Here is a 16103-nt window from a genome sequence, read left to right as displayed (position 1 = left end):
TTGTGTAAAAGCACAAAGTGCCCAAAGGTTTGTGAGAATCAAAGGTGTTTTCCCCTTAGATTTAAACACAGTTTCCAAGAGAACACCAGCACTGAACCAGAGACCAATATTTAATGTGGAATTATGTGTTCCACAACATCCTCATTTCACCCCTTTCACCCTCCCAGCTTTCAGTTATTACCCACAAGTGTGTTTTCCCCCTGCTCCAGCACACTGGATTTGTGTGTTTAGCCCATTTCCCACTGCAGATGTTCCCAGCAAGTCCTAAGAGGAACAAGCAAGTGGTTAACACATTTTTAAATGTTTATAAAACTGTAAGAACTGATTAATATTTAATGGTGCCAAGAGGTTTTGTCTACTGACATCTGCAATCAAACAGTTTCAAAGGAGAGCACCATTCCCGGGCAGAGAGGCATAAATAGGATGTTATTTGCCTGTTCTGCACCAATTACTCCTCCAGACTGCACAGAACCAGTGATGGGAATAATTATTTTCAGACAGAGAAGTTCATTAAACAATAGGAAAAAAATCCATGCAGGGGAAAAATAATAATTAAAGGAATTTACAGTGAAGATTTCTGCATCTCTTTTAAGGTGGGATATTTAGACCACCGTGGCTTCAAGAGCTGGAGGGCTCTAAACCAGGATCTTTTTCCTGTGCTGGCTCGTGGAGATGCCAGAGTTATTTTTCAGCATCCCAGAACAAAATTCCAGGTGGGAACAAGCTGAGAAGCATTACAAAACACAAACAGGATGCATTTGCCAGGGAGCTGAGTCAGGCACCAGAATTTTCTCCAGTCATCAGGGTTTGTGCTCTCCCCATCCACACTCGGGCTTTATTGCTGCTTTTTCAGGATTAAAGCATCCCTAACTAATCTGGGTGGCAGGAAACGATGGGCTGTTAATTGTTGAGTTATTAAAGGTGAATTTCTGGGCTGTGGGTGTTCTGTGCAGGCGTTCCCCTGTGAGGGGAGAGGGGGTGTGAGGGGCTGTGTGTGCACCTCGGGGAAAGCACCCAGCACCTCCCTGGGGTGAGATCTCAGCCTGATCCAGCCCCAAAGAGCAGGAAAGACCCCCGGGACACTTCTGGCTTCACTTGCAGCTGCAACTGGGCTGAAAGTTTCTCCTGAGGCTCCCTGTGCCAGCTTTTACTGCATTGCGTCAAAGGCAGCCCTGGGTTCTCCAAGGTAAGGAGTGCTGGCAGCAGGATCCATCCCCAGCCCTGGAGCTGCTGGGGCACAGGAGCCCGGCCCGGGCTCCCCACCGGGCTGGGCAGAGGGCAGGAGTGGGGAACCCAGCCTGGTGCCCCTGCAGAGCCAGCCCTGCTGCAGCTCCTGCTTGGCTGACTCAGCCTGCGGAGCTGCAAGGCATTAAAAATAACCCAGGGAGCAGGGACCAGCCTGGGAACGGCTGCAGGAGAGAGCAGAGAGCTGCTGCAGCTCTGGGGGCTGCTCTGGAGCTGCCCTGGGTGCACAGGGAGGGCAGAGCTGCTGCAGCTCTGTGTGTGCTGCTCTGAAACAGCCCTGGGTGCACAGGGAGCTTCACTTCCCAAAAGCAAGAGGGATGCAAAGGGCTGAGGGAAGGAAGAGTTAGTCAGCAAAAAAGCATTGTGAAAGGAGATGAAAATTTTGGGGTTGGAAGAGTTAAAGGAGCTCAGAGTGCTTGGAGAAAGGCAGGGTTTGATGAATCATGGAATGGTTTGGTTGGAAGGGACCTTAAAGCCCCTCCAGTCCCACCTGCCCATGGCAGGGACACCTTCCCCTGTCCCAGTGTCCAGCCTGGCCTTGGGCACTGCCAGGGATCCAGGGGCAGCCCCAGCTGCTCTGGGAATTCCATCTCATCCCCTCAAGACCCTCTGAATAAGGAATTCCCTCCCCATATCCCATCTAAAGCTCCTCCCTGCCAGTTTGAGGCCATTTGAAGCCACTCTCCCCTGCCCTGTCCTTCCACCCCTGGTCAGTGCTCTCTCCAGCCCAGCTGTCCAGCTCTGCTCTGCCTCTGATGCTCCTGCTGGGCTCTGCCCAGGGCTGGAACAGCATTTCCCTCCTCAGGAGCAGCCAGCTGAGCGCACTGGGGCAGTTCCCAGAAGCAGCTCCCATTTCTGAGAAGCAGCTCCCATTCCTTATCTCCGAGCAGCAGCCCCAACAGTCTGCTGGGGGAGCTGGGGCTGTCACACCCCAGAGCAGCTCCCTCCATCCCTCACAGCCCTGAGAGACCTCTGTGAGAGCCCTGCAGGTTCCCCCAGTGCTCCTGCTCCTTTCCAGAGGGAAAATAAAATCTGCTTTGTAGCAATCATAATCAGAATCATGAACAACCCTGCAGGTTCCCCCAGGGCTCCTCACCCCCGTCCCGCAGAGGGAAAATAAAATATAAAATCTGCTTTGTAGCAATGGCTCTGCATAAACACAGGGGGGAAAATATCAGGTAAAAGAGGAGGGAAAATGTAAATAGAAGTATTTAAACACAGGGAGAAAAATCTCCATTGAAAGAGGAGAGAAATGTAAAAAAGAAAAATCTCCATTAAAAGAGGAGGGAAATGTAAAAAAGAAAAATCTCCATTAAAAGAGGAGGGAAATGTAAAAAAGAAAAATCTCCATTAAAAGAGGAGGGAAATGTAAAAAGAAATGTTTAAACACAGGGAGAAAAATCTCCATTGAAAGAGGAGGGAAATGTAAAAAAGAAAAATCTATGTTAAAAGAGGAGGGAAATGTAAAAAAGAAAAATCTCCGTTAAAAGAGGAGGGAAATGTAAAAAGAAATGTTTAAACACAGGGAGAAAAATCTCCATTGAAAGAGGAGGGAAATGTAAAAAAGAAATATTGAGGGCTCTGTGAAGAGCACTTCAAGGTCCCCAGGTTCTCCTCACCCCTGTCCTGCAGAGGGAAAATAAAATCTCCTTTGTAGCAATGGCTCTGCATAAACACAGGGAGAAAAATCTCCGTTAAAAGAGGAGGGAAATGTAAAAGGAAATATTTAAGCACAGGGAGAAAAATCTGCATTGAAAGAGGAGGGAAATGTAAAAAGAAATGTTTAAACACAGGGAGAAAAATCTCCATTGAAAGAGGAGGGAAATGTAAAAAAGAAAAATCTATGTTAAAAGAGGAGGGAAATGTAAAAAGAAATGTTTAAACACAGGGAGAAAAATCTGCATTAAAAGAGGAAGGAAATGTAAAAAGAAATGTTTAAACACAGGGAGAAAAATCTGCATTAAAAGAGGAGAGAAATGTAAAAAGAAATGTTTGAACACAGGGAGAAAAATCTCCATTAAAAGCAGGAGGGAAACGTGAAAATAAATATTTAAGAGGTGTTGCTGAAGAAAGTGAAAATTATTTTACTTCTGGTTCTCAAAAGGGTCAAACTCCTAGGAAAGTAGAGAAAAAAAAGATTGGAAATGATACTGGAACTGTGAGTTACTGGGATTACTGCTTTTCTGAATGGTTTGACCAAGCTTCTTTTTCTTTCTCTTGCTCCTTTTCTTGGGAATGTGGAAGAAAATAATAATCTGAAGTGCTTGCTTCATCCATGGTAATCTTTTTTATCACACTTTATACATGGAAATGCTTTTGGTACCCCCCAAAGACTTGTATAAAAAAGAGATTTCCTTTCTCTCTGGACAAAACCATTGAGGAGAACCAATGCAAACCAGCTGATACCACAGCACCAGTGCATAAAATCAAATTACCCCAAAATCCTGTGCAAAAACTCATCCAGAAAACCTTTCTGTAAGGTTTAGTGGAGCCATTAATGCCTATTTTAACTCAAATTTCCATGGGTTTTGTGTCTTTAAACTGGTTTCATTGGCAGCATTGGCCCAGTGCTTGTCCTTACAAGGTTTAATTTTCCTCTATCAGCCTCAGGCAATTGAACATTGACAGGCTCAGAGCACAGGACATGGCTTGTGGAACTGCCAGGCTGTGCTGCTTTGAGATGCTCCTTTTTGTGCCTTTTTTAGCTCAGCCTAAACTTCAAAAGGCCCTGGGAAGTTCTCAGAAGAAAATGAGGCAGGGCTGAGTTCAGACAGCACCCGGGGGAGAGAGGAGCTCCTTCCCCTGCACCACCCACCCTTTTCACTGCTCATCGTGTTCTGATTTTAATGTGATTTTTGAAGAGCCTTTGCTCCAAGCCTCACCTACATCCTAAATTGTTCTTCCCTCTCCTCGCTGACCCTGCAGACACTGAACAATCCTGCCACAATTTAACAGCCACATTTTCCTTTCCCCTCTGTGTTGGTTTGACAAAATTCCCATTTTTCAGAAGGGAGCTCGTGCTTGTTGCACCCTCAGCCAGTGAGACCCATCCCAGGCACCACCACACCCCAGGGTATTGGTATAAAATGTGTGAAATTTTACACCCAAGAGATTTTCCCCACTTCTCATTCACAAGAAGAGTGGGATAAAGCCCTTTATCAACCTTTTAAGGGCATCAGTGACAGAGGACATGCACGAGGAATCCGTGTAAGCATTTCTGAACTTTATTGACAGCTTTATTGCACGTACTTAATGAAGCCTCCATCACTTCCCCCACCCACCGTTTCCAGAATTAGTTTAAATGCAAGTTAAAGGTAACCTTTCATTCCCAGCACTTCTTTCCCCCCCCATTTGAAATGTTAAGGTTCTGGGTCACCCAGGAAGGACAGAAGCCCTGAACTCATACGTGGAACCATGCGGCACTCGGGGAGCAAGCCTTGGGTGCTCTGCAAGCAAACTCAGACTCTGCACAGGGAGAAACATCATAATCATGGACTGGAACTCAGTGGGCACTGAATTAAATAGGTGAGACTGCAGCTGGAGCTCAGTCAGTCGTGGTGCTGATGGAAAGCTGCCCTCAGATCAAGCCTTCTTCTTGCCTTCGCTCTCCTCCTTTCCTGCTGCTTCCTTCTCCTCCTTCTCCTCCTTCTCCTCCTCACCACCTTCCTCAGCAGCTTCCTGGGACTCCTCCCCTTCTTCTGCTGCTGTTTCTTCCCCCTCTCCTTCCTCTTCCTCACCCTCTTTGGCTTCTTCTGATTCCTCCTTGGCACCTTTGAGGGACACAAAGATATTTCACATCCAGGAACAATTCCTGAGGCCAGTTCAGTGGGAATCCCATTCAAGCCCACACATTTTGGCAGCTACAGCAGAACTGCACAAGCAGCTTCTCCTGGATTTCAGGGGGAGTGAAATATTTAATAAAAACAAATCATGGCCTGGAAAAATATCAGTTCTGGACTCAGTGCTTAGAGCCTTATCCAAAGACCTGAATTATCTTTCACTGCTCTCCAATTGGCTCTTTAATTAGCTGTAATTTCACTATGATTAACTTTACAGTAACGAACCCCTCACAGTTCAATGGCCACCAGTGCCTGGCAGAGCAGTGATGGTGCCGTGCCCTGAACCCAGTAATTCCAGCCCCACACATCAGCTGATGTTCCCATTATCTCAGGCTGCCCTTTGGGAATTCATATTTAGCTCAGGATGTCCTTGGTCCTTCTTTCTGAGGATGCCTGTAACACCTGAGCATTGTCACTGGGGGTTTTGGAAACCTACAATCTGCCTGATTTGAACACTTGACCTTATCTCCAATTCAATATTCAGAAATTCCATGTGCTTAACCCCACCATCCTTTGGCTCATAGGAGCAGAAAGGGAAAGAGCTTTAATCATTAGATTTAATCATTGGGATTTCTGGGATTTATCCCTTAGGAGCAGAGCGCAGCATGAATAAAAGGGATTTAAAAGCAACTCTAAGTACCTTCCTCCTCTTCTTCAGCCTCTTCCCCTGCTTCCTCCTCTCCTTCCTCCTTCTCCTCCTCCTCACCCTCTTCTGCAGGGGCTGCCTTGGCCTCTCCTGCTTTAGCAGCCTCGATGGTTTCCTCGATCTCAATCTGCTCCTCCTGCACGTGGCTGGAGTAGTAGGTGGGGAAGGAGCGGGCGCTCATCAGGTAGGAGCTGGCCTGGAGGCCGCTGTAGGCGGACCTGCCGAAGCTGGGGGCGCTCTGGCTGTACCCGCTGGTGATGCTGCCCACGCTGGTGAAGCTCAGCCGGGTCTCCTCCCCCTCCAGCAGCTTCCTGGCAGGGAGAAATAAAAGCAGGGGGGAAATGAGCTGGTTGTGCTGCAGCAGGAGCCCTGCGGGCTGCACGCGTGGCTGTTAAAGCACTTTGTGGCAGTGCCACCCTGTTTGCTTGGAATCATTTACTCAGAAATGATTTTTTCATGAATTAACACCTTTCTTTAAAATACCTTTCCTTAAAACCTCTCTAGAACCAGGTCCCCCTGGCAAGTGAAACTAGAGGTGCATTTTGCCACCCTGCAGCTGCAGCAATTTGCTGCTGAGCTGTCAGACAAGGCTTGGAGCTGCTCTCTCAGTATTCCCCCTTGTGGCTTCCACTGAAATGCTGTTCAGTATCAGAGATAAAATATCACAGTTATTTAGCAGCAATTCTACTGGAAAATATTTAATTTGTAGATTTACAAGTTAGAAAAAAATCCCTGTCCTTGAGGGCATTTGAGGGATTTGCCATTTTGAGAATGAGCCATTGGTATTGAGGAATTCCACTGATATAAAATCTCTTCCCCAAGTACAGAACATCTGTCAGGATGGAGAACTGAGATCATTTATTGCCAAACTAAAAATCCTGTGTGCACATAGAGAGGAGCTGATTAAACTCTGCCACAGATCCCTGAAAATTTCTGCTGGGGGAATGCTAAATACCCTGAATTCTCCTGAAGAGAATGGGACCTGCTCTGAGCTCTGGCTCTTTAGAACATCCCCCACCATACCTATAAGCTGCAATTTCGATGTCCAGGGCCATTTTCACATTGAGCAGGTCCTGATATTCCTTCAAGTACCGAGCCATCTCACTCTTTGTGGTTCTCAGCTCATTCTCCAATTTGTTGATTGTATCCTGTTGGATGGAACAATATTGACAGCATAAAATTCTGTTCTCAAGTCTAGCAATAATCACAAGGAATTTCTCCAATCCTTTTAATTTCATCCTGCTCTAGCAGACAGAAACTGCACAGCTCCCACTCCACCCTCAGCCAAAAAGCATCATTCCTGGCAGGTTTTCTGCTCCACATTATTCCAGTCCTATTTAACACAAAGAGCCCAATTTTCTGGTACCCAAGTGCTAAAGCATCCATGAAATCTGTGTATTGTTTCATTTTGATTTTGGCCTCTATGAGCTTTTTCTAATTTTAACTTAGGGATATCCATTGATGATCCTTGTGGGTCCTTTCCAACTCAGGACATTCCATGATTTTTTCGTTGGTTCAGGCTGAATCTGTACATGGACACATGGATATTGGGCTTTATCAGGGGCATTTTCCATTCTGATTTTATAACATCTCATATTTCAGATATGCAGTGTCCCTGGTAAGATTTTGGTAATTCAGATCCTGATTTGGGTCTGGATTTCCACACCACGTCGTGCTCTAGAGCTCTGTGGCATTCTGCAGTGTGATTGCAGGATGCCTTATCTGCAGCACAAACCGGGAGTGATGCCCCCGACAGCCCCCCAGACCTGATCCCCTCATCTGGGAGACTGCAGACCCCAACTCCTCTCACCTGCAGATCCTTTCAAACCCCAACGTCCATCCCTTCACCTGCAGAGCCCAGAAAACCCTGAAACCCCTCACCTGCAGAACCCTGTAAAACCTGACTCCCGTTGCCTGCAGAGCCCTTCAAACCCCATCATGTCTCACCTGCAGAGCCCTTCAAACCCCATCATCCCCGCATCTTCAGAACCTTCCAAACCCCATCATTCCTCACCTGCAGAGCCCTTCAAACCCCACCATCCCCGCATCTTCTGGACCCTTCAAGCCCCAACTTCTCCTGACCTGCAGAACCCTTCAAACCCCATCATCCCCGCATCTTCAGAACCTTCCAAACCCCGTTATCCCCGCATCTTCAGAACCCTTCAAACCCCAATTTCTCCCGACCCGCAGAACCCTTCAAACCCCATCATCCCTTCATCTTCACAACCTTCCAAACCCCACCATCCCCACATTTACAGAACCCTTCAAACCCCAATTTCTCCCGACCCGCAGAACCCTGCCCACCCCATCATCCCCTCCCCTGAAGGACCCCGACCCCTCTCCCCCGCGGGACCCTTCCAGCCCGCACCCCTCACCTGCAGGGCGGAGATATCCGCGCTCTGCTTCTCTTCCAGCTCCTGCAGCTGCTTCTCCAGCGCCTCGTTCATGCCGCGGGTGGCCTCGATCTCCAGCGTCTTGGCTTTGAGCAGGCGGCGGCTCTCGGACACCTCGTCCTTGGCGGCTCGCACGGCGTCCGTGTTCTTGGCGGCGCTCTCGCTGAGCACGGTGAAGCGGCTGCGGAACCACTCCTCGGCGTTCTGCATGTTGCGCGCCGCCAGCTTCTCGTACTGCGCGCGGATGTCGCGCAGCGCGGCCGACAGGTCGGGCTTGGCCGACACGTCCATCTCCACGGACAGGTGCGCGTACTGGATCTGCGCCTGCAGCTCGGCCAGCTCCTCCTCGTGCACCTTCTTGAGGAAGGCCAGCTCGTCCAGCAGGCTGTCCACGCGCTTCTCCAGCTCCGCCCGCGCCAGCGCCGCCTCGTCCGCGCCCTTGCGCACCTCGAGCAGCCGCGCCTCCGCGTCCTCGCGGCTCAGCACCTCCTCCTCGTAGCGCGCCTGCAGCCCGCGCAGCGTCTCCTCCAGGCTCTCCCGCTCGCCCTGCAGCGCCTGCTTCTCGCTCGTCGCCTCCTCGGCGGCCAGGCGCAGCTCGCGGATCTCCTGCTCGTACAGCGCTCGGAAGCGGGAGGGCTCGGCGTGCTTCTGCCGCAGCACCAGCAGCTCGGCCTCCAGCACCTTGTTCTGCTGCTCCAGCTCGTGGACGCGCTCGATGAAGCAGGCGAAGCGGTCGTTGAGGTCCTGCAGCTGCGCTCGCTCCTGGCTGCGGATGGACTTGAGGTCGTTGCTGATGGCGGCCACCTGGCTCAGGTCCAGGCTGTCCACCGAGTGCAGCAGCGAGCTGGAGGCGCTGGAGGTGGCGTAGCTGCGGCGCACGGACACGGAGGACACGGGCGCGGACAGGCTGGAGTACGCGGAGCGCGCCGAGCCGAAGCCGCCGCCGCTGCGCACCGACACATGGATGCGCGGGCTGTCCGCGTAGCGCCGCTTGTAGGACGGGAAGAACGGGTCGTAGCCGTACGAGCTCATGGCTGCGGCGGCTCCGGCGACGGCTCTGCGGCGGGCGCCGCCCGCAGCCCGGTATTTATGCGCGGGGAGGGCGGGCGGAGCGGGGACGGGGCGGGGCGCGGCGACATCGCCGGGGGAGGCGACGCCCGGAGTGGTCCAGGCTCCGCCGCGGGGAGGGGGTGCCCGGAGCGATCCAGCCATTCATGCCCTCCCTCGCTGCTGCGATGCCTCAGCGGCACCGGGCCGGACCTCGCCCCGGTGGTGCCTGGACAGCTCCGGGCGTGACCGCCGTGAAGGGATGCCCGGACAGTCCGGGTGTCACGGCAGGGATGTCTGGACAGCTCCGGGCATCGCGGCAGGGATGGCTGGACAGCTCCGGGCGTGACCGCAGCGAAGCCTGGACAACTCCGGCCATCCCCGCAGGGATGTCTGGACAGCTCCGGCCGTCACTGCAGGGATGTCTGCACAACTCCAGGCATGACAGCAGGGAAGGGATGCCTGGACAGCTCCGGCCATCTCCGGGCTTCACTGCCGTGAAGGGATGCCTGTGCCCGGCCCTCTCTGGAACAGCCCCGGCTCAGCCCTGTCTCAGCCCTCCTCGGGCCACCCTGGGCCACCTCCCGGCCCCCCTTCGTGCCCACCTCTGCCCTTTCCGATCCAGCTCCCCTCAGGTCTACCTGCACCCCCCGGCTGTGTTTGACACCCCTGCGCTGCCTCTTCACAGCTGCCCTGGCAGAAGCTTCGGGAATGTGCTGCAAGCCCGAGGCTGTGGCTGAGGCTGTGGGACACCCATCCCTGGCTGCAGCTCAGAACCCCCAGATGTGTAAATAGAATATTTTTTTTTCCTTCAGTTTGCAGTTAGCACAAGGTATTGACTGCTCTTTGAGCCCCTGCATCCTCCCCACGTCCTTTGTTACAAGTGGTCCTTAATAACCAGGTAATTACAGCATCATGGAACCATGGAATGGTTTGGGTTGGGAGGCACCTTAAAGCCCATCCAGTCCCACCCTGCCATGGGCAGGAACACATCCCACTGTCCCAGGAACACCTCCTACTGTCCTAGGTTGCTCCAAGCTCCATCCAACCTGGCCTTCAGGGCAAGCCTGGCACTGTTATTTGTCCTTTCATTACATGGAAGCAGCAGCAGCAGCAGACACAGGTGGTTCTCAGGCCTGGCAGAACACGCTGATTCCTGGTTCCCTGAGATTCCCTGGAGCCAAGTCTGTCTGAGACATGGATCACAGGGACAGGATATTTATCCTTGTCTAATCTGGCTAATACAGAGATTAAATTGGACAGCTGCATTGCAGCTACCTCAGGGCCAGGCTATTACCACTGGTTGATTAAAACAAAGCAGCATTTATGTAGTAGAGATTTAGCAGAGGTAAATTAGAGATGTGTTGAGCACAGACTGCATGGGAGGCTCAAAAAGACAATGAGAATTCATCTCTAGGAGTCAGAAGGGCAAACATATCACAAAAAAGCTTTCTCAAGGAAGGAATAAAAGTCAGTAAAGATTGGGGGACATCTTGATAGATACCACAAAAGTGCTGAGGTGCTTCCCAAAGAAAGGGGAAGGACTTATTAACGTGTATGAATTAATGTGCCTGTCAGTAATTGCAGTGCTAATTGGGTTTTTCTGGCACAAATAAATGTTTATTTAATAGCAGCCTTTTAGGAAAGGTAGAGCAGGGTGGATTTAATGTATTTCCTGCTATTTTCCAGTGACCTCACACAGAACATCACCTGTTGTATGACAGCTTCTCCATGAGTTTCAGGGAATTTAAACACGAGAATCATTGAGCTGTGAAGGGCAAAGCCTCTCAGGTACAAAGCTGCAGTCCCTGCTCATTCTGAGTGGAATGAACTGCACCAAGAGCTCATCAAGGCTGAAGTGTCACTTATATCCCAGCAGAGCTGCTGGGAGACTTTATTCTGCAAATCTGCAGAGTCCTCCTGAAGATCAGTGCAGCTGCTCTCAGCAGCCAGCACTGCAAGCTCGGCTTTGCCTGGATTTTTATTCACCATTTGTCTTTAAATTGAGTCCTGGCTGCATTCATGCATGTCAGAGCAGCCATTCATTATTCAGAACATGCAAAGATAGAGTCTTCTGTGCTAATCTGTTTTATCTGTAGCAGAGATTGGGCTTGAAAGGGTGAGAAATGAGGAATAGAGACACTGTAGAGAGGAGGATTCCCAGCATGTTGGTCAGGGATTCAGGGATTCAGGATATTTTCTGGGATATTTTCTCAGCTCCTGCAAACTGAAATACCTTGTTTCATGCCAATAGATTTATGCTAATCTGCCCTACAGCAACCTGAGCACAAGATTTAATTATTAATGCTATCATTTCTTATGCCATGTATTAATAAAGGAATGTACCTCAGCTTGTAAAAACCACTGTGCCTTAGATCCCAGAAAAACAAGCCTTGTAACTGTGGGCTGTTAATATTCCTCCTCACATTTTTTTTGAGTGGAAAACCCTTTGCTGTGTGCCATGAGCACGGGGAGGAGGATGGGTGTCTGCAGCCAGCCCTGCAGTGTGGAACCCCCATGGGACTCAGGGTGAGGATGGATCTTTGGTACTCAAAGGAAAAGAAAGGCATTCCTGAAGGCATCCTGCTCCCCAAACTCTTATTTCCAGGCACAGGGGAATGCTGCCAGATTCCACCATTTCCTTTGTGTCCCTTTTGCTACTTTCTGCCTTAATGCAGAGGATAATCAAGCCCCTGGATGTGTGTTAGAAAAATCAATATTGTGAGCAGAGGGAGGGGATCAAGCAGGGTGGGTTCCAGCCAGGATGGAGTGGCCTGTACCTCTTGTGTCACCTGCAGCAACTCAGCACTGTCCCCCTTTGCCCTGGTGGAGCTGAAGCTGCTCCCTTACTGCTTGTGAGTGTCCCCAGGCCATCAACAGTTCAGGCAGAGAATCCCAAACCCAGGTTCACCTCTTGAAAACATTCCCTGGGTGACCCAAATAATGCAAATTATTCTGAGGAATGGTGCAGAAGTGGATGTGCCCCATCCCTGGAAGTGTCCAAGGCCAGGTTGGAGCAGCCTGAGACAGTGGGAGGATGTCAGAACCCAAGAAATTCCTCTGGCTGCCCTGGGTGATTCCAGACCCTGGCAGGGGGCTCAGAGACCTTGGCACAGAGTCACAAACACCTGAGCCTTTGATTTCAGCCCATGGAAACAATTCCCAACTTTGGGTGAGGAGTTACAAGCCACAAGGGTTTGAGTAGAATGACAGTGAATTTGGCACTGGGTGAAAAAGTAGAATTTTGGGGCTTTTGAATGGGGGTTCAAGAAGCAAGATGGAGGAATCTGAGTGTGTCCTGTCCTCCTCCTTCTTCTTCCACTTCCTCTTCTTCCTCTTCCTCTTCCTCTTCCTCTTCTTCTTCTTTTTCTTCCTCTTCTTCTTCTTCTTCCTCTTCCTCTTCTTCCTCTTCCTCTTCCTCTTCTTCTTCTTCTTCTTCTTCTTCTTCTTCTTCTTCTTCTTCTTCTTCTTGTTCTTCTTCTTCTTCTTCTTCTTCTTCTTCTTCTTCTTCTTCTCCTTCTCCTTCTCCTTATTCTCCTTGTCCTCCATCCTCTGCTGTGATGGTGACATTTTTGGATTGGTTTAGAGCAGAGACAGACTGTCTAACACAGGTGATAGATATTGGAAGATTATTGTAAATAAAGCACAGGTAGTTCTCAGTATAAAAAGCCGACACCACCCCAAGGGCAGGGACTGTGCCACAACCCGACCTGCTGGACAGATCTCAGCAGGTCACAGAAAGAATGGAATAGACAAGAGAAAATAAACAACCTTGAAAAGCAGAAACCAAGAATCTTGACTTCTTTGGTTTCTGGGCTGGGAAAAAGAGACTTTCCAACACCTCAGGAGCCATTTCAACCACAGAAACCTGAGAGGAGGTGTCCCTGCCCATGGCAGGGCATGGCACTGGATTAATTTAGAAGTTCCTCCCAACCCAACCAATTCCATGATTCCAAATCCCACTGCTGCCCAAGGAAAAGCAGCAACTCCCCAGTAAAGCATCCCTGTTCATTCCTTTCCCTCTGCTGCATCCATAAATAACCCATCCCCACCTGCAGCTGCCATTTCCTCAAGGAACAGCTCAGACCTGAGCTCTGGCCTGGGCCTCACTGAGCACCAGGAATTACCTGAATGCCCCCACTCTGGGTGGGTTTGCCTTTTTATCCTTTTTTAAATAAAGACTTTCCCATCAGAAACTGCAATGGGGGCATTTCAGGAAGAGTCTTCATTGTCTGCTGCTGAAGCACAGAAGTACAGGAGCTTCGTGCATTGCAGAAGCACAGAAGGAGCTGCGCCTGCTTAGCTGGGATTTACACAGAGATCAAGCAGTCCTGAGTAAAAAATAAAAAGGCTAAAACATTGGTTTTCCTTTTTAAAAAAATAATTTCTACCTCATAAAAGCCCAGCTCTGAGGGAGTGGGGAATCAGGCACTCTCACAGCTAAATATGATCAATAGCTCTGATGTCAGGTCTTATGTATTTATCTAAAATTACATCAAAGTGTCTGATGAGTTGAATTAAAACAGGCGAAAGAAAACGCTCTGATCTATTTTGATGAATTGGAACAAAATCTCACATTTTAGGAGCTCCTCTTCCTATATTCCAAGCAGTCCTTTTAATACGAGGCAACACTCACGGGAATTTCCAAACCAAAGCAGAATTTTGTCTGCAAGGACTGAACTACAGTCTCTGGGAGACTCAGAAGAAATGCAAATAAGTGTTTAATTTATCTCCTTTGAACCACTATTTGCTTTGTTGGTGACAGATATAGAAGGTGCCTGGGCAGCTTTCATTATTTTATTATTATTTACAGCAATTTCTGCACACACTAGCAGCAATTTGCTCACTTTGAGTTTGTTCTGCCTCTTGATTACAGGAGCTGGAAGAAGCAGGCAGCCAATTCTTTCATCTGAGCTGTATCAGGGAACACTTAATTAGAAGATTCATTAATTAGCTCTGTTTACTTGTTGGATCAGGCCTCTGATCTAGGCCTCAACATCTGATGGCAGCTCCCAGGGCTGGTTCTTATCTCCCAGAATCAATTAAATTGATGTTTTGCTTTTGGTTCCAGCAATTTATCATCCACTGAGAGGGGTTTTGGCCAAATCCTGGAGTGCTTTGGGTGGAAGGGACCTTAAAAAAAGATCTTTTATCCACCCCCTGCCATGGGCCCTTCCTGCAGGCCAAGCCCAGCCTTGGGCACTTCCAGGGATGGGGCAGCTCCTCCAGACAAATAAAACTCCTGACAAAACCTTCCCAGCCCATTTGGAATGAGATAATTTGTTGATTTGCAGTCTCCTTGCTTTAATTGCATTTCTGCCCATGTGAGGAAACAGCCCCAGGGCAGCACCAGGAGCTGGGTTTAAGCTGCCCCTGACTTTAGGCCTCACTGCAGGCCCCACTTAGGCCACCTGATGATCTCAGCTGAGCTGAGCTTTGTTGTGCCCTAAAAAGCTGCTCTGGGAACCCTGCAAAGATATAAGTGGTCTTTAACAATAATTCCATTTTTGTGGTGTTGGTTGAGGGCTGGCTGCTGAAGGAACATGTGCTTTAAAAACTACAACTGATTCAACAGGAGAAATTTCATCTCCTTCATGTTTTGGGATTGGATCCTCATAGCAACAGAAATAGCCACACTGAAGCAGTGAAATATTTCCCTATTTTCCCATTTTTGCTGTGCCAGCTTAAGTAAGTCCTGTTGGTGACAGGGTGAAGAGAGAAACTGCATTTACAACACAGCTGAGAGCACATGAAGGCTCATAATAACTCCATTTCCGTCCCAAAACTTTCCAGTACGAATGAAAATAAAGATAAAACACAGGTCCAAAAGAGCATTTATTTGTGGGCTGCATGGACAATTAAAAAGCAGAGAGATTTTAGGGTTGTGGTTTTATCTGCAGGGAGCTGAAGCAGAGAATTCCAGGATGTTCTTCCTTTCGTCACAGAAAGGGGATGAACAGCTCAGGAATTCTTTCCCTATAATTCAGTTATTTCAGTCTTTGGATATTTTTTCCTCTTGCTGCAGAGGCAGCAATAAAATCCACGTAGGGTGTTCACAAAGGCACCCTGGAGTGAGTGAATCATATTCCCACAGGCACAAGTGAAAAGCATTTCTTGGGAAGATGTAAAAATCCCTTTATTTCCCAGTCTGGCACGAGCTGCTGCCCATAAAACACAGATCCCAGGGAGAAATAAAGCTGGGGGAGCTGTGCTGCAGTGAGGTGGCTCAAGGCAGCTGAATGTGCTCAGCTCTGCAGTCTGTGAATAAAAATCCCTGAATTCTGCAGCCAAAGCAGCTCACCTCTCACCCCAGCCCTCCCTGCAGGCTGCACACTCCTGTGCTGTCCTCAGGGATGGAGCCCAGGATTTCTGTGGGATGGAAGAGGAACCACCCCCACCACTCTGGGTTTATTTTAATAGCATCACTTAATTGGGAGGTTTGCAGAGGTCTGCAAATACTCATCTCCATTTCAGCTATTTCATCCCTGGCACTTCTTCTCCTGGAGAGAAAAGGGCTTTGCACCACTCTGAGGCAGAGATGAAATTATAAATTACCCAGCCTGGACAAGAAGTTACTGGGAGAATCAGGGTTTTTATTGCCACTACTGATAAGGAGTTGCTGGTTTTAATTTTTGCAATTTTTTGAGGGAAATATTTTTGTATATTTTTCTCTGTGCAATTTTTTTGATAAATACTTCACTTCCATTTAAACTGCAGCTGGGTTTTCAATTTTTTCCCCCTTTAACATCTCTATCTCTTAGTCCTTTCTATAACCCTCAATAAAACCTTAAATTGTAAAATCTTGAGTATTAAACTTTCTGTTTCAGACATTTTATTTGAATGCTTTAATCATGTTCACATGAATACATCTTTACCAATTCTTTTCAGTTGATTTCATCGTCAAAATAATATTTTTCTGGTTTGTTAAATATA

General features: G+C 48.8%; 1 protein-coding gene across 1 annotated transcript; it reads right to left on the bottom strand.

The window, feature by feature from the left end:
- Nucleotides 1-4447: 4447 nt before the first annotated feature.
- NEFL (neurofilament light chain) lies at nucleotides 4448-9201 on the bottom strand. Its single transcript, XM_058042380.1, has 4 exons — nucleotides 8106-9201; nucleotides 6754-6878; nucleotides 5725-6041; nucleotides 4448-5015 (listed from the first exon to the last, which is right to left on the bottom strand). Exons 1-4 carry the CDS (start codon nucleotides 9153-9155, stop codon nucleotides 4828-4830), a joined length of 1680 nt encoding a protein of 559 aa, XP_057898363.1. The 5' UTR covers nucleotides 9156-9201; the 3' UTR covers nucleotides 4448-4827.
- Nucleotides 9202-16103: the final 6902 nt, after the last annotated feature.

This window comes from Melospiza georgiana, chromosome 31 (assembly GCF_028018845.1).
Source record: "Melospiza georgiana isolate bMelGeo1 chromosome 31, bMelGeo1.pri, whole genome shotgun sequence".
Lineage (NCBI taxonomy): Eukaryota > Metazoa > Chordata > Aves > Passeriformes > Passerellidae > Melospiza > Melospiza georgiana.
Note: the sequence above shows the minus strand (reverse complement) of the source record. Positions and strands in the feature narration are given on the sequence as shown.

What these genes read in the sequence shown, in the direction of transcription:
- NEFL (XM_058042380.1), bottom strand. Translation starts at nt 9,155, where the DNA reads ATGAGCTCGTACGGCTACGACCCGTTCTTCCCGTCCTACAAGCGGCGC. An exon ending in CGGATATCTCCGCCCTGCAG is followed by an intron (nt 6,879 to 8,105) that starts GTGAGGGGTGCG and finishes TCCATCCAACAG; the next exon opens with GATACAATCAACAAATTGGA. An exon ending in GGCTGAAGAAGAGGAGGAAG is followed by an intron (nt 5,016 to 5,724) that starts GTACTTAGAGTT and finishes TGTCCCTCAAAG; the next exon opens with GTGCCAAGGAGGAATCAGAA.